This window comes from Phyllobates terribilis, unplaced genomic scaffold (genome assembly GCF_046119375.1).
Source record: "Phyllobates terribilis strain yellow unplaced genomic scaffold, ASM4611937v1 Scaffold_5__5_contigs__length_657084704, whole genome shotgun sequence".
Taxonomy (NCBI): domain Eukaryota; kingdom Metazoa; phylum Chordata; class Amphibia; order Anura; family Dendrobatidae; genus Phyllobates; species Phyllobates terribilis.
The window spans coordinates 265,075,065-265,100,720 of record NW_027362765.1 but is presented as its reverse complement, the minus strand read 5'-3'; the positions used below and the strand labels follow the sequence as shown (position 1 = coordinate 265,100,720).

Here is a 25,656-nt window from a genome sequence, read left to right as displayed (position 1 = left end):
CACAGGTGGTATATCTTGCAACACAGATAGGCTACTCCACTGACTAACACACTCTGCAATAGGCCAAAAAGGATTAGCTTTGCTAGATTCAGCCAAATGCTGTGAAAAAAACTTGCACAGCAATGGCACAGACCTGCCTGGCAAAAACTGATAGGAACTGATGTAACCCAGTCCTGAAAAGGACTCCAATTACAATTAGTCTTTACTCCCACAATCTATCTATTTAAGAGCACAGACCTGCCTGATAAAAGTCGTAGGAAATGCTGTAACCTAGTCGTTAAAAGGACTGCAATCACAACTATTCCCTACTAGTGTTGAGCCACCCCCGTAGTGTTCGGGTTCGGTTCGGTTCGTCGAACACCGGGATGTTCGAGGAACTGTTCGTCGAACTGTTCGTCGAACACCTTAGAACACCGTCGAACACCGTTAAAACCAATGGCAGGAAAACAAAAACACATAGAAACACATAGAAAACACCTTCAAAGGTGTCCAAAAGCTGACAAACTGCTCAGAAGACGCTTTCTTTAAAAAAGCCTGCCGGCAGTTCAGCAGCGGCATACACCGGTACCCGACAATTTAGACAAGAAGGAATAGAGCCTCACACATAGATTAGATAGATAGAAACATGTCAGTCACATATATATGAAGTACAGTGACAGTGTTGCTTACTGTACTTGTCATTTAGTGTAAAGGATTTATTAAAAAATATAATACTGTTTTCATGCACTGTCTCTTTAAAAAAGCCGGCCGGCAATTCAGCATCTGTACCCGACAATTTATAACAGACAGAATAGAGCTTCACACATAGATTAGATAGATAGAAACATGTCAGTCACATATATATGAAGTACAGTGACAATGTTGCTTACTGTACTTGTCATTTAGTGTAAAGGATTTATTAAAAAAAATAATAGTGTTTTCATGCACCGTCTCTTTAAAAAAGCCGGCCGGCAATTCAGCATCTGTACCCGACAATTTATAACAGACAGAATAGAGCTTCACACATAGATTAGATAGATAGAAACATGTCAGTCACATATATATGAAGTACAGTGATAGTGTTCGTTACTGTACTTGTCATTTAGTATTAAAATAAAGGATTTATTATTAAAAAAAATTGGCGTGGGGTTCCCCTTAATTTTAGTCTCTAGCGGAGGTTAAGCAGACAGCTGGGGCAGATGTTTGAAGCCTGGGAAGGGGGTAATACCCACGGAGCTTCCCAGGCTACTAATATGAGCCCCCAGCTGAATACATAGCCTTTACTAGCTATTAAAATGGGGTACCCCCCCAAAAAAAATGACGTGGGGTCCCCCCTAATTTAATAGCTAGCAAAGGCTAGGCAGACAGCTGGGGGCTGATATTAATAGCCCAGGAAGGGAGCCATGAATATTGGCCCCCTCCCAGGCTAGAAACACCAGCCGTCAGCCGCCCCAGAAATGGCGCATTCATAGGATGCGCCAATTCTGGCACTTAGCCTCGCTCTTCCACGCTGCCCTGTAGCGGTGGCAGGGGGTAATAGGGCTTGGGTTGATGTCAGCTTATAATGCCAGCTGACATCAAGCCCAGGTTAGTAATGGAGAGGCGTCTATAAGACACCCCCATTACTAACCCCATAGTCAAAGTTAAAAGAAAACACAAACACCCAGAATAAAGTCCTTTAATTGAAATAAAGACACAATCCTTTATTGTTCTAAATTAAACCATACTTACCTTCACGCCCATTCCAGCTGAAGCCAACGATCTCCTGCAATAAAAGAAAAATAATAAAGCAACCTCATCCTTACCTTTCCATGGTTCCCACGACAGCTTCAGCTCTGCTACATCGAGATGACAGGCTGGACCGCAGCAGAACGCTCACAGATGCGTTGGGGGCAGCCCGTTCCTGCCTGCTGCACCTGACTGGACACAATTATAGTGCGAAGCCCCACGTCAATTTTTTTTTAATTATTTCATGAATTTCCTGAAATAATTTAAAAAAATTTAAGTGGGGCTTCGCACTATATTTGTGTCCAGCCAGGTACAGCAGGCAGGAATGGGCTGCCCCCAACCACCAGCTGCCTATTTGTACCTGGCCGGACACAACAATATAGGGAAGGCCTTTTTTTCTTAATTATTTCATGAATTTCATGAAATAATTAAAAAAAAAATACGTGGGGCTTCGCCCTATTTTTGTGTCCAGCCAGGTACAACTAGGGAGCTGGGGGCTGGAATCTGCAGTGCAGGGAGGCCCAAGCTTTCTGGGCCCCCCCCGCTGCAAATTGCAGTCCGCAGCCACCCCGGAAAATGGCGCGTTCATAGAAGCGCCATCTTCTGGCGCTGTACCCAACTCATCCAGGGCCCTGGTGCGGTGGCTCACTGGGTAATAAAGGGGTTAGGGCCAGCTTGGTATTATCAGCTGGCCCCAAGCCCAAAATTCATGGGGTCACGCCAGTATTAGACATGACCGCCATGAATTTCTAGTAAAGTATTTAAAAAAAACACAACACCCAGAATAAAGTCCTTTAATTGAAATAAACACACAATTCTTTATTGTTCTAAATTAAACTATACTTACCATCACGCCCATTCCAGCTGAAGCCAACGATCTCCTGCAATAAAAGAAAAATAATAAACCAACCTCATCCTTACCTTTCCATGGTTCCCACGACAGCTTCAGCTCTGCTACATCGAGATGACAAGCTGGACCGCAGCAGAAAGCTGCCATCCAGCCTGTCATCCCGCAGACACTGAGAAGAGCAGGCATGCTTGCGCTCCTCAGTGTCTCGCTGTGACGGCATCCAGATGAGCCGAGGTCATGTCCAATGAACTCGGCTCACCTCATGCACGTCACTGACAGCGTGGGAAAATTCTCACGCTGAAGTGCTGAGTGCAGGAGAATTCTCCCACGCTGTCAGTGACGTGCATGAGGTGAGCTCATGTCCAATGAACTCAGCTCACCTCATGCACCTCACTGACAGCGTGGGAAAATTCTCCTGCACTCAGCGCTTCAGCGTGAGAATTCTCCCACGCTGTAAGTGACGTGCATGAGGTGCGCCGAGTTCATTGGACGTGACCTCGGCTCATCTTTATGCCGTCACAGAGAGACAATGTGGAGCGCAAGCAAGCCTGCGCTTCTCAGTGTCTGCGGGATGACAGACTGGATGGCGGCGTTCTGCTGCGGTCCAGCCTGTCATCTCGATGTAGCAGAGCTGAAGCTGTCGTGGGAACCATGGAAAGGTAAGGATGAGGTTGCTTTATTATTTTATTTTTATTGCAGGAGATCGTTGGCTTCAGCTGGAATGGGCGTGATGGTAAGTATGGTTTAATATAGAACAATAAAGGATTGTGTCTTTATTTCAATTAAAGGACTTTATTCTGGGTGTTTGTGTTTTTTTTAACTTTGACTATGGGGTTAGTAATGGGGGTGTCTTATAGACGCCTCTCCATTACTAACCTGGGCTTGATGTCAGCTGGCATTATAAGCTGACATCAACCCCAGCCCTATTACCCCCTGCCACCGCACCAGGGCAGCGTGGAAGAGCGAGGCTAAGTGCCAGAATTGGCGCATCCTATGAATGCGCCATTTCTGGGGCGGCTGACGGCTGGTGTTTCTAGCCTGGGAGGGGGCCAATATTCATGGCTCCCTTCCTGGGCTATTAATATCAGCCCCCAGCTGTCTGCCTAGCCTTTGCTAGCTATTAAATTAGGGGGGACCCCACGTCATTTTTTTGGGGGGGTCCCCCATTTTAATAGCTAGTAAAGGCTATGTATTCAGCTGGGGGCTGATATTAGTAGCCTGGGAAGCTCCGTGGGTATTACCCCCTTCCCAGGCTTCAAACATCTGCCCCAGCTGTCTGCTTAACCTCCGCTAGAGCCTAAAATTAAGGGGAACCCCACGCCAATTTTTTTAATAATAAATCCTTTATTTTAATACTAAATGACAAGTACAGTAACCAACACTATCACTGTACTTCATATATATGTGACTGACATGTTTCTATCTATCTAATCTATGTGTGAAGCTCTATTCTGTCTGTTATAAATTGTCGGGTACAGATGCTGAATTGCCGGCCGGCTTTCTTAAAGAGACGGTGCATGAAAACACTATTATTTTTTTTAATAAATCCTTTACACTAAATGACAAGTACAGTAATCAACACTGTCACTGTACTTCATATATATGTGACTGACATGTTTCTATCTATCTAATCTATGTGTGATTCTCTATTCCTTCTATTCTAAATTGTCGGGTACCGCTGCTGAATTGCCGGCCGGCTTTTTTAAAGAGACGGTGCATGAAAACACTATTATTTTTTTTGATAAATCCTTTACGCTAAATGACAAGTACAGTAAGCAGCACTTTCACTGTACTTCGTATATATGTGGCTGACATGTTTATATCTATCTAATCTATGTGTGAAGCTCTATTCTTTCGGTTCTAAATTGTCGGGTACCGGTGTATGCCGCTGCTGAATTGCCGGCTTTTCATGTTTCACTGTTGGCACTGTTCCCATCGATTTGGGCAATCACTGTAATGCCACAACCACCATGGCTGTGGCATTACAGTGAGTGGCAGACAATCCCTGCATGATTGGTGCTCTAAATAGCACCAGACATGCAGGACACGCTTTTGGTGCACGAACAGTTATCGAACATAACCTCGAACAGCCGAATTTTTTGCAAATCGTTCGGGTTCGTCGAACAACTCGAACACCGCCCAAAACAGCTCGAATTTGAGATTGGCGAACAGTTCTAGTCGAACACCGCTCATCTCTATTCCCTACTCCCAAGCTATCTGTAGATTTGTGCGAAAATTGGCTTGAAATTAACAAGGTATAGCGCACACAGCAACAGCGGTGCCGTCTAACACGCAGCTGCAGCAGTGAGAAAATGGTGGCGACGGGGAAAATGGCTTGGTCTTATAGGGCAAGGACATGTGACATACACTGCCAATGACACATGCCCTTGCTTGTGTGAAAAAAAGCACTTCGCTCCGTGTGTGCGCTGCTGATAGGCTGACAAATTGCACCTCCCCACTGCAAATGCGGGAAAGAGAAAAAAAAATGGAGATCTTCATTGTTCCTGCAGAGATCCATCCCCTGCCCTTCCCCCCACCCCGCTGTACACTCAAACTGCGTATTAACATTAATTTTCATCATTACTGAGAAAAAATCCAGTTATGATTTTGGTGCACGAACAGTTATCGAACATAACCTCGAACAGCCGAATTTTTCTCAAATTGTTCGTTTTCGCCGAACGGCTCGAACACCGCCCAAAACAGCTCGAATTTGAGATTGGCGAACAGTTCGAGTAGAACAACGCTCGTCTCTACTCACCATGCCCCGGCATTTTTGGTCCCTCCATAATGACTAAACCTTAAAACATCACAATTTTGGGGTGATGCACACCGTGATATCACGACCTAGTCAACACGGATGGGCCAAAGATTATGGGATGGAGAGGTGAGGCACTGCACAGCTAGACAGATGGTTTCTGGGGTGAAGTAATATTTTTCATTTTTATAATCCATTTATGAGCCTTTGAAATCCAGCAAAATGGAGGACTTATGGCCACTTTTTTGCTGGATTAACGAGAAGTGAATCGCCCAATATTCACATTTGCCTAAATGCAAGAAATTTGAGAAATTCTAAACATCTCTACTACCTATCACTTTTTGGAAATCTTTGGTGCAAATCCAAATAAGGTCTCTTCTAGTTATTAAAAGAATGTTACCAACAAATGTAAGTTTTCCATCAAAGGGAAGCACACAGGATCATCAAAACATGTCCTCTTAGTTGGAACAAAAACAATTATTTCAGCTTGTTATCGTGATACTACGTGTAAGAATATATGCAGTGTCAGGTTAGGGTGACAAGGGCCCACAAGTAACATTGACTCTGGAGGCCCACGGTTTAGCTACATGCAAATATTACATTACCCTCTTTCACAAATGTACCTATACTTCTATATAATAATAATCCAGGTAGTTATTTGGATGAATGATGAGATGCTGCTTTTGTCTGTACATAATGAATCAAAATGTATTGGGCAAACTACTACTCATTTTGGGGGGTAAGTGGCTTACTCCTGCAGAGGGGCCCACCGGGGAATTCACCTGTTTCCCTGTTGGCCAGTCCGAACCTTGATATACAACCCCTGGCAAAAAATATGAAATCACCGAGCTCAGAGGATGTTCATTCAGTTGTTTAATGTTGAAAAAAGCAGATCACAGACATGGCACAAAACTAAAGTCATTTCAAATGGCAACTTTAGGGCTTTAAGAAAAGAAATCTAGATAAAAAAAAGTGGAACTCAGTAAGGTTAATTTTTTTCAGACCAAGCAGAGGTAACAAATTATGGAATCATGAAAAACAAACACACAAAAGAACACTCCAATACATCACTAGTATTTTGTTACACCACCTCTGGCTTTAATAACAGCTTGCAGTCTCTGAGGCATGGACTTAATGAGTGACAAACAGTACTCATCATCAATCTGGCTCCAACTTTCTCTGATTGCGGTTGCCAGATCAGCTTTGCAGGTTGGAGCCTTGTCATGGACCATTTTCTTCAACTTCCACCATAGATTTTCAATTGGATTGAGATCCGGACTATTTTCAGGCCATGACATTGACCTTACGTGTCTTCTTTCAAGGAAAATTTTTCAACGTTTTTGCTCTATGGCAGGATGCATTATCATCTTGAAAAATGATGTCATCATCCCCAAACATCCTTTCAATTGATGAGATAAGAAAACTGTCCAAAATATCAATGTAAACTTGGGCATTTATTGAAGATGTAATGACAGCCATCTCCCCAGTGCCTTTACCTGACATGCAGCCACATATCATCAATGACTGTGGAAATTTGCATGTTCTCTTCATGTAGTCATCTTTATAAATCTCATTGGAACGGCACTAAACAAAAGTTCCAGCATCATCACCTTGCCCAATGCAGATTCGCGATTCATCACTGAATATGACTTTCATCCAGTCATCCACGGTCCACGATTGCTTTTCCTTAGCCCATTGTAACCTTGTTTTTTTCTGTTTAGGTGTTAATGATGGCTTATGTTTAGCTTTTCTGTATGTAAATCCCATTTCCTTTAGGCGGTTTCTTACAGTTCGGTCACAGACATTGACTCCAGTTTCCGCCCATTTGTTCCTCATTTGTTTTGTTGTGCATTTCCTGTTTTGGAGACATATTGCATTAAGTTTCCGGTCTTGACGCTTTGATGTCTTCCTTGGTCTACTAGTATGTTTGCCTTAACAACCTTCCCATGTTGTTTGTATTTGGTCCAGATTTTAGACACAGCTGACTGTGAACAACCAACATCTTTTGCAACATTGCGTGATGATTTACCTTCTTTTAAGAGTTTGATAATCATCTCCTTTGTTTCAATTGACATCTCTCGTGTTGGAGCCATGATTCATTTCAGTCCACTTGGTGCAACAGCTTTCCAAGGTGTGATCACTCCTTTTTAGATGCAGACTAACGAGCAGATCTAATTTGATGCAGGTGTTAGTTTTGAAAATGAAAATTTACAGGGTGATTCCATAATTTTTTCCTCAGAATTGAGTGATTCCATATTTTTTTCCCTCTGCTTCGTCTGAAAAAAATTACCCTTACTGAGTACCACATTTTTAATCTTGATTTCTTTTAGTGCTTCTTAAAGCCCTAAAGTTGCCAGTTGAAATTACTTTAGTTTTGTGCCATGTCTGTGATCTGCTTTTTTTCAACAACATTAAACAACTGAATGAACATCCTCCGAGCCCGGTGATTCCATAATTTTTGCCAGGGGTTGTATGTGTATAGCTGATGATATTCAACAAAAGTGTTTCAGCACTTGTTACTTTTTGCTATAGAGAACATGTATTATTGCTTGTTATTAATTACTATGTTGGAAGTTGTCCTACAAGAGGAGAGGTTCTTTTGGGACCTTAAAGTGGACGCAAAACTGCTGTAGTCCATGCTTATCAGCAATGTATCCAATTGTTATAATTTACTGGAATAAAAAAATGTTTTATGGATCTATGAGTACTGCCTTTTTCCTTCTATACTTGAAAACATCAATCCAAATAGATTTCTTGATGATTCTCTTGATGATAAGGTTAGACAAAAACTATATATATATATTTTTTTCGTTTTTTCTCAGCTACATAAAAATCTTGAATGAAGATCAAATACTGATATGGCTTCCTAGGTTAAAAATAGAGTGTGTGTATATATATATATATATATATATATATATATATATATATATACATATATATATACATATATATATACATATATATATATATACATATATATATATATATACATATATATATATATATATACATATATATATATATATATATTATATATATATATATATATATATATATATATATACACATGTATATAAACTCTAGATTCTCACTCACTTTACTCAACTGATGCTTGCTGGTTTATTTTTATAGGACTTACAGTATTATATTTTGAAAGCCGGCTAAGTATGAAAAATAATAACAACTTTCGGGTGGTCTCTAAATATTCTATAGTGAAGCTAAGACCCTAAAATCACTTGGATTCCTCTATGCATTTACTTCCACCACCCATAAAACTTGTTTTATTAAAAACAACATAAAATACATAAGTAGGACACAAGCTGTGTCCCCTGAGTTAATTGCAGCTCAATTGTATACATAAAGGTGGTCATTAATCTGTGGACGTCTCAAAAGTGACAGGAACGTCTCCGAGTGAAAACACAAGGCATCTACACGTAGAGGCATTTACATAAATAGGAGCACTGTGTGTAAAGATATTTATCAAAATGAAATATTTTTATTATGGCTCAGTGGGCAGATTTTACCGCTATTTGTGATTCATGTAGCACAGGGTCTTAGGCCAAGCAAATTATAGTTGTTCACTGTTTTGTTAATATGCATAGCATTACTAATGGCTAGCCATTAAGGCTGACCTGATAAATGTTGCTTCTGCTATCATACACACAAAAAAACTAGGTATAATAAAATACGGCAAAAAATGTCATGATAATACACATCATATTACATTCTTTTAACAATGTTTGTAGAGCTATAGCATTTTGATGTCAGAACCTGATGGTCACCCAGGCATAAGTGGCACTATATAGGCACTGCTCCTCTCTTCTTGCAGAGGCAGAATGTCATAGGTTGCCTTGGCAGTAAGTTCCTTCTATAGCAATCATTGATCAACTGATATTCAGGTTGCTCAACATCTGCAGTATATACATTACTGTGCCTCAGTTGGTGCAGAACACTATAATGCATTCCCCAATTAAACCCTGTATTCTGTTTGTGTGGACATGTTTTTTTTACTAAGAGAAAAACAGAGTCATCATGGTTTAAAAAAGAACACATATTTTATTAACAATTAGTTAAGACAAGTGTCGTAATCAAAAGAGAGAAATTAGTAAAGAGCAAGTAGAAAGCAAGGTGAACAATGAGATATCCAAATAAGCCCAAAACAGACCTGCCTCAATATTAGATGCTCAGAGAATAGACACAACTCTTATGACTGAAAAAAAGGGTTTTTCCATCAAAGTAGAAAAACCGCTGCACCTAAAATTCTCAACCAATACAGTGAAAATTGTATGAATAATGAGCTTATATTTTATCTCAATGAAATCTCAAAATTGGTGAGCTGTCATTAAGTAGAGCACCTAGTGGCGCACTGTGGTATATTGAGAAGAGAGCACAAGCATCAAAGACAAGCCCATCAATTAAAGTGCAGCGTGCATATTAATATAAAATATAGATTTGGACAAATGGACGAGCATCTCCATACATTCCCTCCTTTCCCCCGATCCCCCACTCCTACAGAATGAAAGGAGAGGAGAGTAACCTCTCAAGCATATTGAGATAAAGTGCCAGAAGGGGCATGTCACTCAAGATGGCAGTGGGGGGGATATCGTTCTTACCAGGGGTGGTGGTGGGCAGTCAGTGGGCTTAAAGGACAAACCACATGCGTCCCCGACGCGCGTTTCGCGGCAGTTGAGGCCGCTTTCTCAAGGGGCGGTAACAGTAATGGGAAGCAAACACCCTTTTTGAATCATTAGCGCCGGTCACGTGGCCAATCACGTGACCGGTCTCATGTGTGATGGAGGCGTGCACTGGTGCCCTAGCGACGCGAAGCTGGCGCATGCGCCCGCCACAACCCGCGCCAGACCACGCCCCCAAGCCATCAGGACACCACCGCGCACGCGCGGGCACGCCGCTCAAAGAGCGGAGGTGCCCGACCGCGCGCGGACGCCACACAGACAGCCGGAGGCGCGCCCAACAGGAGAGAGGCCGGCGCATGCGCACCACGTCCCAGGGCAGCAGTGCACGCATAAAAGGTACATATACACAGAGGCTGAGGAGGACAGAGCAGGAATTAAACAGGGAATATCATATTATGACAGCATATCCATGACAATTTGTCCATCAGGCCCTTTTCTTTGTCTTTTTCCATATTTCTGTCTTCCCATCCTTAATTACTATGGAACATCTGCATCGCACAATCATTTTGAGTAAATAAAGATTGATCCAATAAGGTGCAAAGAAAGGAGTTATGTTATTGTCTGAAAAAAAGCTGAAAAATATATACAGTTAAAAGCAAGAATTTAATTAAAACCAAAACAAAAGAAACAACACAAAAATAACCCCAGACTAAGCATATATGTCCCTCGAACACAGTTAGGGTAACAAGGAGAGGGTCATTGTATGAATTAAAGTTAACCAAAAATAACCCAACATCACAAAAAGGAGGAAAAAGAGAGGGACTCGTTTAGTCCACGGGGCGACAATGTCCCAAGTGTCACTATCCACTTAGCTTCCACCTGCGCCAAAACCTTTTTGACATTGCCGCCCCGTGCACCCAACCGTATCACGTCTATCCCCCGCACTTTGAAACAGCGGGGGTCGCAATTGTGGACAGTCCTAAAGTGCCTAGGAATACTTTTAAGTTCATTAACATTGGTCGCCGTCCTGGCCGCACCAATGTCGCGCACATGCTCACGCACACGTATTCTCAGTTCCCTAGATGTAAGTCCAATATAGATTAGAGGGCAATCGCACATGGCATAATAGATGACATTGCTAGTGCCACATGAAATGTAGTGTCTTATTTTAAAGAGTCTGTTGCCATCTGAGGACGTGAACGTGTTGCAGCGCGCGACATTGGTGCAGGCAAGACAACGACCGCAGGGAAAAGTTCCAAGGGTCGGTCCACGAGAGCCAAAAAGATTTGGTTGTGTCGGAACGTAGTGGCTCGACACTAAAAGGTCTTTAAGATTTTTGTCCCGTCTCGGTGTCATGAGGGGACGATCCCCAAGAATTGGTCCCAGGGAGGGGTCGGTTGCCAAAATGCCCCAATGCTTGGTCATAATCCTCCTCATATTTTCCCACTTGTAATTAGAAATATACCGAATTTTTGCTTGTCCGGTCTCCGATCCTTTAATAACGTTTGAATATAATAAGTTGTTACGTGGGGTCCGTCTGGCCCTATCATATCCATGCTTGATACATCTGTTGCTGTACCCTCGTTGTTTAAATCTGAGCCTCAGGTCAACGGCCTGACGCTCAAATCTAAGGTCAGAGGAGCAGATCCGCCTCGCCCTCAGGAACTGCCCGACGGGGACGGCCCTTATAGTGGTAGGATGGTGTGCCGTATCGGCGTGTATTAGGGCATTAACTGACGTAGACTTCCTAAAAATGTCGGTCTGGACATGTTGCAGAATACTTTATATAATCTTTTTTATTTCTTTTTCGGCGTATGAACTTAAACGTTATGGAGTAAAATGTTTTGGGATCTCTCCACATTACATCTGCAGGAATTTTATTGACATCCCATTCTAAATCTGTAAACACTATTAAGAAGTTGATCATTCTGTTACAGCAGGGGTGGGGAACCTGAGGCCCGAGGGTAATTTACAGCCCTTGATGATCTTTTTTCCGGCCCCCGGGCAGATTCCTGGAGACCACAGTGCTTGGGCCGGCAGCTGTGTTTTATTAATTTCTTCTTGCTCTGTGAGCTCGCGCATGCGATGTTCACTACTGAAAGCTGAGTCACGTGCTATAAAAGATTACGTCCTGAGACCAGTGCCAGCGTCAGGATGTACATTGTGGGTGGGGTTAGCATACAATTTGTATGGCCCCCGAAGGATGGTATAAGTATCCAAATGGCCCTTGGCAGAAAGAAGGTTCCTCACCCCTGCGTTACAGCCTTCCCAGAAGAGTGAAAGCTGATTATAAGATTTTGGAGAGTGTTTGTGGAATTTTTTGCCCATTCATCCACAAGATGTTGGGCAATAGGGCCTGGCTCACCATCTCATCCAATTTGTAGTCCATCCTTAAGGTACTGGATGGGTTTGAGGCCAGGGCTATGTGTAGGCCAATCAAGTTCTTCCACACCAAAACTCACCCAGCTATGTCTTTTAAGGACCTTGTCTTGTGCACTAGAGTAGTAATGCTGGAACAAAAGAGGGGCCTTCTCCAAACTGTACCCACATAAGGATTTCGAGGCACAGTGGGAAAAAACTGCTATCTGTGAATGGGAATTTAACTTTCACCCATAGCGGTCAGAGGGCAGTACAATTCAGTATATTGTTACTACAGTGATGTTTCAATTTCGATTGCACCTTTTCTTCACAAATTGTTCTAGGAAATGATTTAAGAATTGTAAGCATAGAAACCTCCATGGTAATACTGCACAGCAGGATCACAGTTTTTGCACGTGGTCATAAAGTTTTTAGTTTTCCGCTTTGATATCAATAGCAAACATGAAGCGAAACCGCTGAATGCTGCAAATGGAATTTCCTGAATTCATAAAACTATTAATAACTGTAGTGACCATACTGCAAACATTGAGGATCTATCCTTAAAGTAAAACTCCCTTTTAATTGCTGGGAAACAGAATAAATAGAAAGAAGCCGATTAATCTGAGCTGATTCCTGTACAAATTGTCGCCATTCAGAATATTATGATGCTTAAACTAAAATGAATATCTGTAGTCACTTTAGATCCTGTCTATGTAAAGCATCCTTCTGCTGTCTCATCGGATGGAGAACAATTGAGATATTCAGGGCAGGCTGATTCCATGACTTAGTACTGTGTTACATGTTATTTTTACCTGTTTACTCGATTGTTGCTTGTTGCTGGTGTTTATATATTGTAACCCTTGTTCTCTCCCTGTGTCCCTCTGCAGGCCAAGCACTTCCGTCTGTATACACAAGAGGTGTTGGAGCTGGGTCACAATGTCTCCTTTCTTCTTCTGCTCCCTGCCTCAGACGATGTCTGCAGTGCCCCAGGACAGAGTAATCCTTACACCCTACACTCAGGATTCCTTAACCTCCCCCTTCAAATGTTTGAGCTAGGTACACAAGCTTGTTTTCTTGCCTAGGCATATTACTGCTAACCTGTACATGAAATAATCTATCATAGCATTCTTTCTTTCCCTGTGGTGGCTCAATAAATCACAGGATGGCCACAAATCTCTGGTGTGATCTCTGTGGGCTGCACATAGCGTTGCTTTGTGGTCACATACACACCATCATTGTGTTTTGACTGAGTGATAGTGTCACAGGGGAGGACAGACTGATTAGGCTTTTGTGAATTGTTGAAATATGTTTATATAAAGTCATTTATGTAATCCCTGTATATGTATGTATAACATCTGTAACACTGCACCATTTATTAAAGAAGTTTTCTCAGGATCAATCTTCAGGAGCACACCACTCCACTGCCTCCTGGCTTCCTGGTTGCCTGGGGTCAGTGTGCTCCTGAAGATCGACAGTTTGGACTAGTGGCTTGGTTGTGCTGCTGGTCCGAACTCTATGCTCTCCCATGCTGCTAAAAGAAGCGGAATAGAAAAAACACATTGGTACTGAAGCTGACTGATCCAGTGATTCAGCCAACTTCAGAGAGAGCAGGATGTAAGGCATAGAGTCTGCTAGCACAGTGTTCTCCAACCAGTCCTCAAGGCCCACAAACAGGCCATGTTTTCAGGATTTCCTTAGTATTGCACAGGTGATGGAATTATTGACTGTGCAGGTGATGTAATTATCACCTGTGCAATACTAAGGAAATCCTGAAAACATGACCTGTTGGTGGGCCTTGAGGACTGGCTGGGGAACACTGTGCTAGAGGATCACTCCTTGCCTAGGTGAACAGCTACTATGAGACTGCAGGCTGTCCGGTAACCTAGGCAAAGTGCTGTACACCATAACATTAAAGACTCCTCTATTCTTGAGAATGTTGTGGATTTTTAATATCAGGTAAATTGCAGAGTTACTGTTTTTTAACAAGCACTTTTTAATTTTACCCATTTAAGAATTTTAGACCACCCCTTTAAGCTAATGAGATCATCATTGCAAACTACAACTACAACATGCAGTGAATACAATTTGTCACATATACAGCAAGCTTTCTATTTCATAATACAAAACTATATGTACTTTTCAATTTCATTCATAACTAGAGATGAGTAAACCGAACCATACCAAATTGAAATAATTGCAAATGGTGTCATGATGCCATCCATCATTTTGTTGAATTCTTTTGAGGGCCAGGATGGGGTTAAATAATACTAAAAATAACTATGCCATCTCCGCATAAGGAGTTCGTAGATCTTCCACGTGGGTCTTCAGTTCTTTTGACTCTGAGGAAAGTGATTGGCTACACACAGTAACGTGGAGGGCAGTGCACATTATTGACATGAGTGACGTGGGTCTCCACCTTCCTGACCGCGTGGGCCTCAGTATATTAAGACGTATGCGAAGAAGGGGCCATTATGAGGGCAAGCGAGATGGCATACAGAGTCAGATGAGGACGTAGGACAGTTGAGTATAATGTGTTTTTTATATTTTTTTATCCATTTTCTTTCTCTCCATTTCTCATACTTTGGAGTCTAAAGAGACATTCAGAGCATAATTGCCATCTTTTCATGGCATTCAGAGAAATTTTGATCGGGTCCGATTTTATTTGGACTAAATTGAATCTGCTGTCAGAATTGAGAGAATCTGCCAGAAACCAATTTTGCAAACTTCATTCATCTCCAATCATAACCACATTGCTCTTCCAGGATCCTTTACATTCACTAGCGCAAATGATAATCATCAAGCCTACAAGTGCATGCAAAAATTAAAGTGTAAAAGGGAAATATGTCCTATTATTTAATGGTTTTTAAGAGTCTCTTTTTAGAATTTGAGGAGGCAGATTTGGAACGCTATGAGGATAATTATACAATTTGGACTCACATTATCAATTATTCAATGATCATAATATCACAAATGCACAGACATTAGAACCAGGCTGTACATTAGCTGTGGCCCTTGAGATTGGGTCATTCAGTCATAGTGGCTCTCAGATCAAAAAATTATGCATCCCTGATTTATATAAAACTTGTGCAGTCCACTTTTAATGTCATTGTATTCCTTGCTTTTATCATTGTATTTACAGGATTTGCCGAGATTTCAATTCGGTAAATCACATTGATTTTGCAAGGAAATTCGATTCAGTCATTCTCTGTAAATTGAATTTTCCTCATTAAGCTCTGGTGTCTTTCCAGAAACGTAGGGTGTAAAAAAAAATATTCCAATCACTGCTCACCTGTCCCATCGCCTCCACAGCCCAATGTTTTGTCCTCAGAGCCTCCTCCTTTCCACTTCTCACATCATACACATTCTCTTTCGAATCTTCACTCCAGGCCATGGCTTCCACCCGGACTAGGCCTTGAATGCACTTGTAAAAATTGAGGAGAATTCAATCCCACCTGAATAAATTCAATCATCTCTAGTATTAGAACATGAGAAATAACGTATAGATGCAAGTGATGGGCTCCAAAGTCAAAGATAACCCTGATTTGGTTTCAAACAGTGGTAATATTCTGCTGCACATTATTCTGTTAGTGGCTGGGTTCATCAAAAAATTTTTTGGTACTCTAGTCAGCCAGACCGACAATGGCTGGTTACAAAACTCCCTGACAGTAGACTTTTAAGAAGACATACACATTGGAGTAATGTTGGCTGACGTCATTAGGAATAGCCAACAATATACTGTTCATGGGGTTATACTAAATTGCCTCAACACAGATATAGTGTAATATATGATTTTGTTTTTCTAACGTACTTGATTTTTGTTCATCTGCGGAGATAAACTGTCCAAGGAGTGGTGTCTGGCAGCAGTTTATTATCCTTGCACAACACATACACGCTCAGCTGAGCTGAGTGTACATGTGAATTAGGGTTTGGAATTACTCAGCTCTCTAAAGTCTATGGCTTGCTAAAAGAGGTTGTCCCCTTTGCAAAAACATTACTTCATACTCTGTAATAGCTATGAAAAACCAAGCCAAGTATCACTTACTCTACACGAGTCCGGTGCTCACTCTCCCACATTGTTTGTCTGCAGTACTGATGAAATGTCGATAGTGATACAGCCAATCAGTGAGCTCATACTATCTACATAGACAGTGCTGAGCTCACTGATTAGCTGCAGTGCTCTCGACGTGACATCATTGCTGCAGACAAACAACAGAGACCGGGACAGCAGTGGCAAGCCAGTACTGGACCCGAGGAGGGTAAGTAATTCTCCATTTGTTTTTGGATAGCTATCACAGCTAATGAGAGGAGGTTTGCAGAAATGGATACAACTTCTTTAAGGCCACACCTGACAAGAGTCAGTTTTTTTTGGGATGTAGCCTGATGTCAAAGTGCAGAAGGTAAAAGAGTAACATATACAGTTTCAGGATGGAAAACTAGCACCGTAAGTCCCAGTTGTTTAGTGATTAAAGTGAAACTTCAATATTGATATTCAGAAAGTGTTTTGAGCCGACGTTTGACTTAAATTGCTTGTATGGCAGCTTCATGTAAGATCACTGCTTATACATCGATTCTGAAATTTAAAGGGGTATTCCCATCTCCACGGTCCTATCCCTATATGTAGTAAGTGTAATAATAATAATATTAGCAAATACCTCCAATTAGAAATTTAGTATAGTTCTTCAGATTCACTATGTTGCTTATCTCATGTAGGGCATTGCAGTAGTTTAGCTATCCATGGTTACGACCACTAAGACCTAACTGTCACTATGTGAGTGGTCGTAATCATGGATACCTAACGTCCTGCAAAGACTGCACATGAGATAAGAGACATAACAAATCACAAGAACTGTACTACATTTCTAATTAGAAATATTTGCTAATATTATTATACCTACTACATATTGGGATAGGATGTTGGAGATGGGAATACCCCTTTAAGGCAATAGATAAAATGAGTAAAAACTGAAATTTCACTTTAAATCAAAACTTGAAAAACCTGGCTCTCCTTTATGTCATTGAAAAACACTGCCAGCGAGCCACTTCTCAGTGCCTGGTAATGAAGCCAGCTATGCAGAAATTAAATATAATTAAAAAGTCTATTTTCAAACTGACAACCACACTGGATACTCAAATCTACCTTCCCTAATATGGGTGGATGATAATATTGGTCATAGTACAATAAACCACCCACCTCAGCAGCTCCACAATGACTAACTGATTCTGAAGAGAAGTAGGATCTTCACGTCAATCAAAGACGTTCTGCAGAAGGTGGGATCTGAATGGAATGAATCACAAAATAGTAATCCAAATCCCCGGCAAGCTTTATGTCAGTCAGTGATTGACAGGAACCTTTACCTTACCCTTCAGCATGAGGTTTTCCAGAAATGGGTTTGTGCATTAATGAAGAATATTAAAATCCATTCACGGTTGTATAAAAATCCTATCTAGACTATGTAATATTAAGTTTTAACTTATTATAATGATGTTAACTATAATGACTTTCTTGTGGCTATTATACGTATAAAGTTACTGGAGAAACATTCATTGAGGAGTCTGCATGAGAATTCTGCTAGAAAGCTTGCCTTTCCATTTATATACTTTAACTCGTCACACCCCTGGGTATATATGTGTACCCATAATATTGCTTGTTTGACAGTAGGACTATGTCATGTCGGACAAGGGAGAAATATCAGTTCACAGGAGTGAGATAAGGTGACATGCCTGAGGGGGTATGGAGCCAGCCAGGATGGAACCAGGAATTGTAGTCCCCTTGTGATATGTCACACACTGGCTGTCCTGACCTGCCCAGCACTTATAATGTTGCTGCAAAAACACTGGCTGATATTAACCCTCCAGGAGACGAGCTGCTGAGTGTTCATGGCTAAGGAGATACACCTTCACCAATAATGCTTGTACAGCTATAGGAGCTCTGTCCGTGGCATCGATGCCAGTCTGCTATAAGGTGTAGAATGTTTTGCTACAGCCTTTAGTCTACTAGCAAATATAAAGGTCGGTCATATCCAAGGTGAAATTCTCTAGCTTGATGATTGTAATGAGGTTAGAATCACACCATCAGTTTTTAGTGCAGCCTCATCATTTTCAGGCGTATGCGCTTCCTGTAGGCGGGCACTCAGACGCAGTCTACTACGTCTGGGTGTCCGCCTCAAGTAGACGTATACACCCGAAAATCATGCTTGACTAAGCACATGGTGATTCCGTCTGCCCCATTATAGTCAATGGCCACGTCGGCACTTACGTTCGAATTCGGTTTTGTAGGGGCTTCGGACATAAACCCCGATGGGACCACTGAACACAGTGTGAAAGCACCCTTACAGTAAAATTTTTTACTGCTCAGAGCTCAGCTTTAATTTCACTATAACAGTATCAGAGCCTAGATAGAATAGCTTTTAGCCAGATCAGATCGGCTGACAGCTATCTCTCCTGACTTCCCTATACACAGGAACGATCCGATTGGCCAAGCACTCCTGTGTCGTCTATGCCAGACTCCTTTGACATCATCTTAACTCAAGGGAGAATATAAGAATCAGTCATTGGAAATCCAACTGGCCGGATCCTTCACTTCCTGATATATGTTGGGGGAGAGTCGGGAGGACGCTATCTACATTAGACTGAGGTTCATCCAACTGTAAACAAATTTCAATAGGGGCCATGAAAATAAATGAGGGCCATGTTGTCCTTTCCTGCCACTCCAGTGCTAATCCTTGTAGTAGGCAGTAGTGTTGTGAAAGTGTGTCCAGCATCCTGGATTTGATTCAACAAAGAATTGCATGTACAGGCTTATTCCCAGAAACACACAATTTGGTGGCAGGGTTGCCAATCGTCCAGAAATTTCAGGACAGTTCATAAAAATAGGGCACTTTGTTGCCTTTTCTGTCAAAAAAAGTTAAAGCGTCTGATTTTTTTTGACAAAGCTGAAGAAAATTATATCGATTATTTTGACTGTAATTATCATTATTTTGCAGTTTACAGTGAATGCAGCTGATGCCTTCATATAAAAATTATGGACTGTAGAAATGGATCACTGGTTATGGATTATTAAGGTCCATAAAAAAAAATTGTCTAGAAAAAATATTGTCTGTGTGTGATTATTTGATAAGCAGTCCAGAAAAAATAAAAAATCAAGTTGGCAGCCCTGTTTGGTGGTCAATTTCTGGTCCCTCCACTCCAGCATGAAGGAGAATACAAGATTTAGTCCAGAAGTGGCGTAGAAGTGGATCAGTGGGCAATGCTAAAAAAAATAAATAAATAGGCAACCACATGTTTGGATGCATCTTTTGCAGATATCCAGGAGAAGAATATACTAATTTCTTGTTAGATGGAAATCCAGACTCCAGAGCATAATAACTGTAATATACCATAGCTGTAGAGAAAGACATGGACTGCACATCCAAAAATCACACATTGAACTAATGCTGCAAGGCAAAAGTTAATAAAAATGAACATGAGGTTCTTAGTTTAACATTATATATATATATATATATATATATATATATATGTGTATATATATATATATGTGTATATATATATATATATATATATGTGTATATATATATACATATATATAAACATAATCGGCTAAGCGTCCCTCTGTCTGAAGCCTTTATAGACTGCACATGCGCGACGGCAGTCTGGCTTCAGACAGAAGAACACTTGGAGCCGTTACAGGTAAGAGGAGTGTTGTATGGCGTCGGAGATAATGGTATGCGTAGACACTGAATGCATACCACGATCTCCGGCGCCATACTTACATACTTACCTGACCAGGAGGAGCGTTGCCGCGGCGCCTCTCTTCTGGCCGGAGACCGTGGGTGAAGCAAAGGCGTCTGAACCCGCACATGCGCATAGCGCTATCCGGCTCCATTTTACTGAAGACACATTTACAGTGTGGCTTCAGCAAAATGGCTCCGGACAGCGTGATGCTCCAGCACCGCACTCCTCCCCCGGCCTCCGGCAGAAGAGGACACAGCAGCGCTGGAGCATAGGGAAAAAAGGTGAGTATAAGTGTTTATTTTTTTTTATGCTTGCAGAGCATACCATGCATACCAGTATTGGGGGATGAGGAGTGCCATGCATATCAGGATTGGGGATGAGGGGTGCCATGCATATCAGGATTGGGGATGAGGGGTGCCATGCATACCAGGATTTGGGGATGAGGGGTGCCATGCATACCAGGATTTGGGGAAGAGGGGTGCCATGCAAACCAGGATTGAGGTGTGAGGGGTACCATGCATACCAGGATTGAGGGGTGAGGGGTACCATGCATACCGGGATTGAGGGATGAGGGGTACCATGCCTACCAGGATTGGGGATGAGGGGCACCATGCATACCAGGATAGGGATCTGGGGGGGCCATGCATACCAGGATTCAGATGAGGGGCCATGCATACCAGGATAGGGATGAGGGGTACCATGCATACCAGGATGAGGGATGAGGGGTACCATGCATTCCATGATGAGGGATGAGGAAGACATGCTTACCAGGATGAGGGGCACCATGCATGCCAGGATTAGGGATGCTGGGTGCCATGCATGCCAGGATAGGGGATGAGGGTTGCCATGCATACCAGGATTGGGGATGACGGGAGCCATGCATACCATGATTGGGGGTGAGGGGTGCCATGAATACAGGATTGGGGGTGAAGGGTGCCATGCATACCAAGATTGGAGGTGAGGGGTTCCATGCATACCAGGATTGGGGGATGAGGGGACCATGCATACCAGGATTGGGGGATGAGGGGACCATGCATACCAGGATTGAGAAATGAGGGGTACATGCATGCCAGGATTGGGGGATGAGGGGTACCATGCCTACCCGGATTGGGGGTGAAGGGTGCCATGCATACCAGGATTGGGGGATGAGGGGTGCCATGCATACCAGGATTGGGGGATGAGGGTGCCATGCATACCAGGATTGGGGGATGAGGGGTGCCACGCATACCAGGATTGGGGTATGAGGGGTACCATGCATATTAGGATTGGGGGATGAGGGATACCATGCATACCAGGATTGTGGGTTGAGGGGTACCATGCATACCAGGATTGGCGGGTGAGGGAGCCACACATACCAAGATTAGGGGATGAGGGGGCCACACATATCAGGATTGGGGCATGAGGAGGCCACACATACCAGGATTGGGGGATGAGGGGGCCACACATACCAGGATTGGGGGATGAGGGGCCACACATACCGGGATTGGGGGATGAGGGGTACCATACATACCATATCAGGATTGAGGGATGAGGGGGACACACATACCAGGAATGGGGGATGAGGGGGCAACACATATCAGGATTGGGGGGATGAGGGTACCATGCATACCAGGAATAGGGGATGAGGGGACCATGCATACCAGGAATGGGGGATGAGGGGACCATGCATACCTGGATTGGGGGGTGAGGCAACCATGCATACCAAGATTGAGGGATGAGGGGACCATGCATACCAGGAATAGGGGATGAGGGGACCATGCATACCAGGATTGAGGGATGAGGGGTACCATTCATACCAGGATTTGGGGATGAGGGGGCCATGCATACCAGGATTGGGGGATGTGGAGTACCATACATATCAGGATTGGGGGGTGAGGGGTACCATGCATACCAGGATTGGGGGATGTGGGGAACCATGCATACCAGGATTGGGGATGAGGTGTACCATGCATACCAGGATTGGGGATGAGGAGTACCATGCATACCAGGATTCGGATGAGGGGCCATGCATACCAATATAGGGATGAGGGGTACCATGCATACCAGGATGAGGGATGAGGGGTACCATGCATACCAGGATACGGGATGAGGGAGACATGCATACCAGGATGAGGGGCGCCATGCATGCCAGGATTGGGGATGCGGGGTGCCATGCATGCCAGTATTGGGGATGAGGGGTGCCATGCATACCAGGATTGGGGATGAGGGGTGCCATGCATACCAGGATTGGGGATGAGGGGAGCCATTCATACCAGGATTGGGGGTGAGGGGTGCCATGCATACCAGGATTGGAGGTGAGGGGTGCCATGCATACCAGCATTGGAGGTGAGGGGTGCCATGCATATCAGGATTGGTGGGTGAGGGGACCATGCATACCAGGATTGGGGGATGAGGGGACCATGTATACCAGGATTGGAGGTGAGGGGACCATGCATACCAGGATTGAGGGATGATGGGTACCATGTATACCAGGATAGGGATGAGGGGTACCATGCATACCAGCATTGGAGGTCAGTGGACCCATGCATACCGGGATAGGTGGGTGAGGGGACCATGCATACCAGGATTGGTGGGTGAGGGGACCATGCATACCAGGATTGGAGGTGAGGGGACCATGCATACCAGGATTAAGGGATGAGGGGGCCACATATACCAGGATTGGGGGATGAGGGGTACCATACATACCAGGATTGGGGGAAGAGGGGGGCCATGCATACCAGGATTGGGGGTGAGGGGACCACACATACCAGGATTGGGGGATGAGGGTTACCATGCATACCAGGATTGGGGGTGAGGGGTGCCATGCATACAGGATTGGGGGTGAAGGGTGCCATGCATACCAGGATTGGAGGTGAGGGGTGCCATGCATACCAGCATTGGAGGTGAGGGGTGCCATGCATATCAGGATTGGTGGGTGAGTTGACCATGCATACCAGGATTGGGGGATGAGGGGACCATACATACCAGGATTGGGGGATGTGGTGTACCATGCCTACCAGGATTATGGATGAGGGGTACCATGCATACCAGGATAGGGATCTGGGGGGGCCATGTATAGTAGGATTTGGATGAGGGGCCATGCATACCAGGATAGGGATGAGGGGTACCTTGAATACCAGGATGAAGGATGAGAGGTACCATGCATACCAGGATGAGGGATGAGGGAGCCATGCATATCAGAATGAGGGGCGCCATGCATGCCAGAATTGGGGATGCTGGGTGCCATGCATGCCAGGATTGGGGATGCGGGGTGCCATGCATACCAGGATTGGGGATGAGGGGTACCATGCATGCCAGCATTGGAGGTCAGTGGACCCATGCATACCGGGATAGGTGGGTGAGGGGACCATGCATACCAGGATTGGTGGGTGAGGGGACCATGCATACCAGGATTGGAGGGTGAGGGGACCATGCATACCAGGATTGGAGGTGAGGGGACCATGCATACCAGGATTAAGGGATGAGGGGGCCACATATACCAGGATTGGGGGATGAGGGGTACCATACATACCAGGATTGGGGGAAGAGGGGGGCCGTTCATACCAGGATTGGGGGTGAGGGGACCACACATACCAGGATTGGGGGATGAGGGTTACCATGCATACCAGGATTGGGGGTGAGGGGTGCCATGCATACAGGATTGGGGGTGAAGGGTGCCATGCATACCAGGATTGGAGGTGAGGGGTGCCATGCATATCAGGATTGGTGGGTGAGTTGACCATGCATACCAGGATTGGGGGATGAGGGGACCATACATACCAGGATTGGGGGATGTGGTGTACCATGCCTACCAGGATTGGGGATGAGGGGTACCATGCATACCAGGATAGAGATCTGGGGGGGCCATGCATACTAGGATTTGGATGAGGGGCCATGCATACCAGGATAGGGATGAGGGGTACCTTGCATACCAGGATGAAGGATGAGAGGTACCATGCATACCAGGATGAGGGATGAGGGAGCCATGCATACCAGAATGAGGGGCGCCATGCATGCCAGGATTGGGGATGCTGGGTGCCATGCATGCCAGGATTGGGGATGCGGGGTGCCATGCATACCTGGATTGGGGATGAGGGGAGCCATACATACCAGGATTGGGGGTGAGGGGTGCCATGCATACAGGATTGGGGGTGAAGGGTGCCATGCATACCAGGATTGGCGGTGACGGGTGCCATGCATACCAGCATTGGAGGTGAGGGGTGCCATGCATATCAGGATTGGTGGGTGAGGGGACCATGCATACCAGGATTGGAGGATGAGGGGACCATGCATACCAGAATTGGAGGTGAGGGGACCATGCATACCAGGATTGAGGGATGAGGGGTACCATGCATACCAGGTTGAGGGATGAGGGAGCCATGCATACCAGGATGAGGGGCGCCATGCATACAGGATTGGGGGTGAAGGGTGCCATGCATACCAGGATTGGCGGTGACGGGTGCCATGCATACCAGCATTGGAGGTGAGGGGTGCCATGCATATCAGGATTGGTGGGTGAGGGGACCATGCATACCAGGATTGGAGGATGAGGGGACCATGCATACCAGAATTGGAGGTGAGGGGACCATGCATACCAGGATTGAGGGATGAGGGGTGCCATGTATACCAGGATAGGGATGAGGTATACCATGCATACCAGGATGAGGGATGAGGGGTACCATGCATACCAGGTTGAGGGATGAGGGAGCCATGCATACCAGGATGAGGGGCGCCATGCATGCCAGGATTGGGGATGCGGGTGCCATGCATCTCAGGATTGGGGATGAGGGGTGCCATGCATACCAGGATTGGCAATGATGCGTGCCATGCATACCAGGATATAGCTGAGGGGTGCCATGTATACCAGGATTAGTGGTGAGTAGTGATGAGCGAGCACTAAAGTGCTCAGGTACTCGGTGCTCAGGTACTCGATGCTCGGGTCGAGCACATTGGAATACTCGGGTGCTCGACCCGAGCAACGAGCCCAATGTAAGTCTATGGGAAACTCGAGCATTTTTCAGGCGGCTCCCCCCGGCGGTCTGCTGAGGGCCTAAAAATTGCCCAAAATGCTCAAATGACATGGGGACAGCATGGGGAAGACCCCTGGAAGCATTTCTGACTCCCAGGTCACTTCTGTCAACAACGTTGTCAGAGGTATTACGCCACTTTTATGGACTCACAATAAAACATACGAAAACAAAACCAAAATGGATTTTCCTGGGAAATATGTTAACTAACATCCTTTCCAGGGTAATGACTTGCATATAAAGCAAAATAAATATCCAAATACAAAAATGCTCCTCCACACCTTGGGCTATGTTCACACGTAGCGTTTTTGATGCGTTTTTTCACTTTTTCATTGCTTTCAACTGTGACAAATACATTCACCAGGAAATGTTATTTTAACATTTTACAACCTTATCTGGCCGTGTGGTGTGTGAGATATCATCAGACACATCGTGTTTCATTTATGAAGGAGGGACCCTGAAAGTCACAATGCCTATTTTTAAAGGACCATCAGGCGGCCTTTACTATTCTTAAAGGGCTAGCAGTCGGCCCTTACTATTCTTAGAGAGCCATCAGCCAGCTATGTTCTATTGTTCCCATTACTAAAGAGTGGGTACTGTTATTGCGTATGCAGT

The 25,656-nt window shown here is 44.2% G+C and overlaps 1 protein-coding gene across 1 annotated transcript in view; it reads left to right on the top strand.

The window, feature by feature from the left end:
* ANKFN1 (ankyrin repeat and fibronectin type III domain containing 1) overlaps positions 1-25,656 on the top strand; it is a 1,224,583-nt gene that overhangs the window by 895,528 nt on the left and 303,399 nt on the right. The window contains exon 15 of the mRNA XM_073684132.1: positions 13,192-13,360. Within this exon, the coding sequence (XP_073540233.1) occupies positions 13,192-13,360 (169 nt within the window). The remainder of the gene's footprint in view (positions 1-13,191; positions 13,361-25,656) is intronic.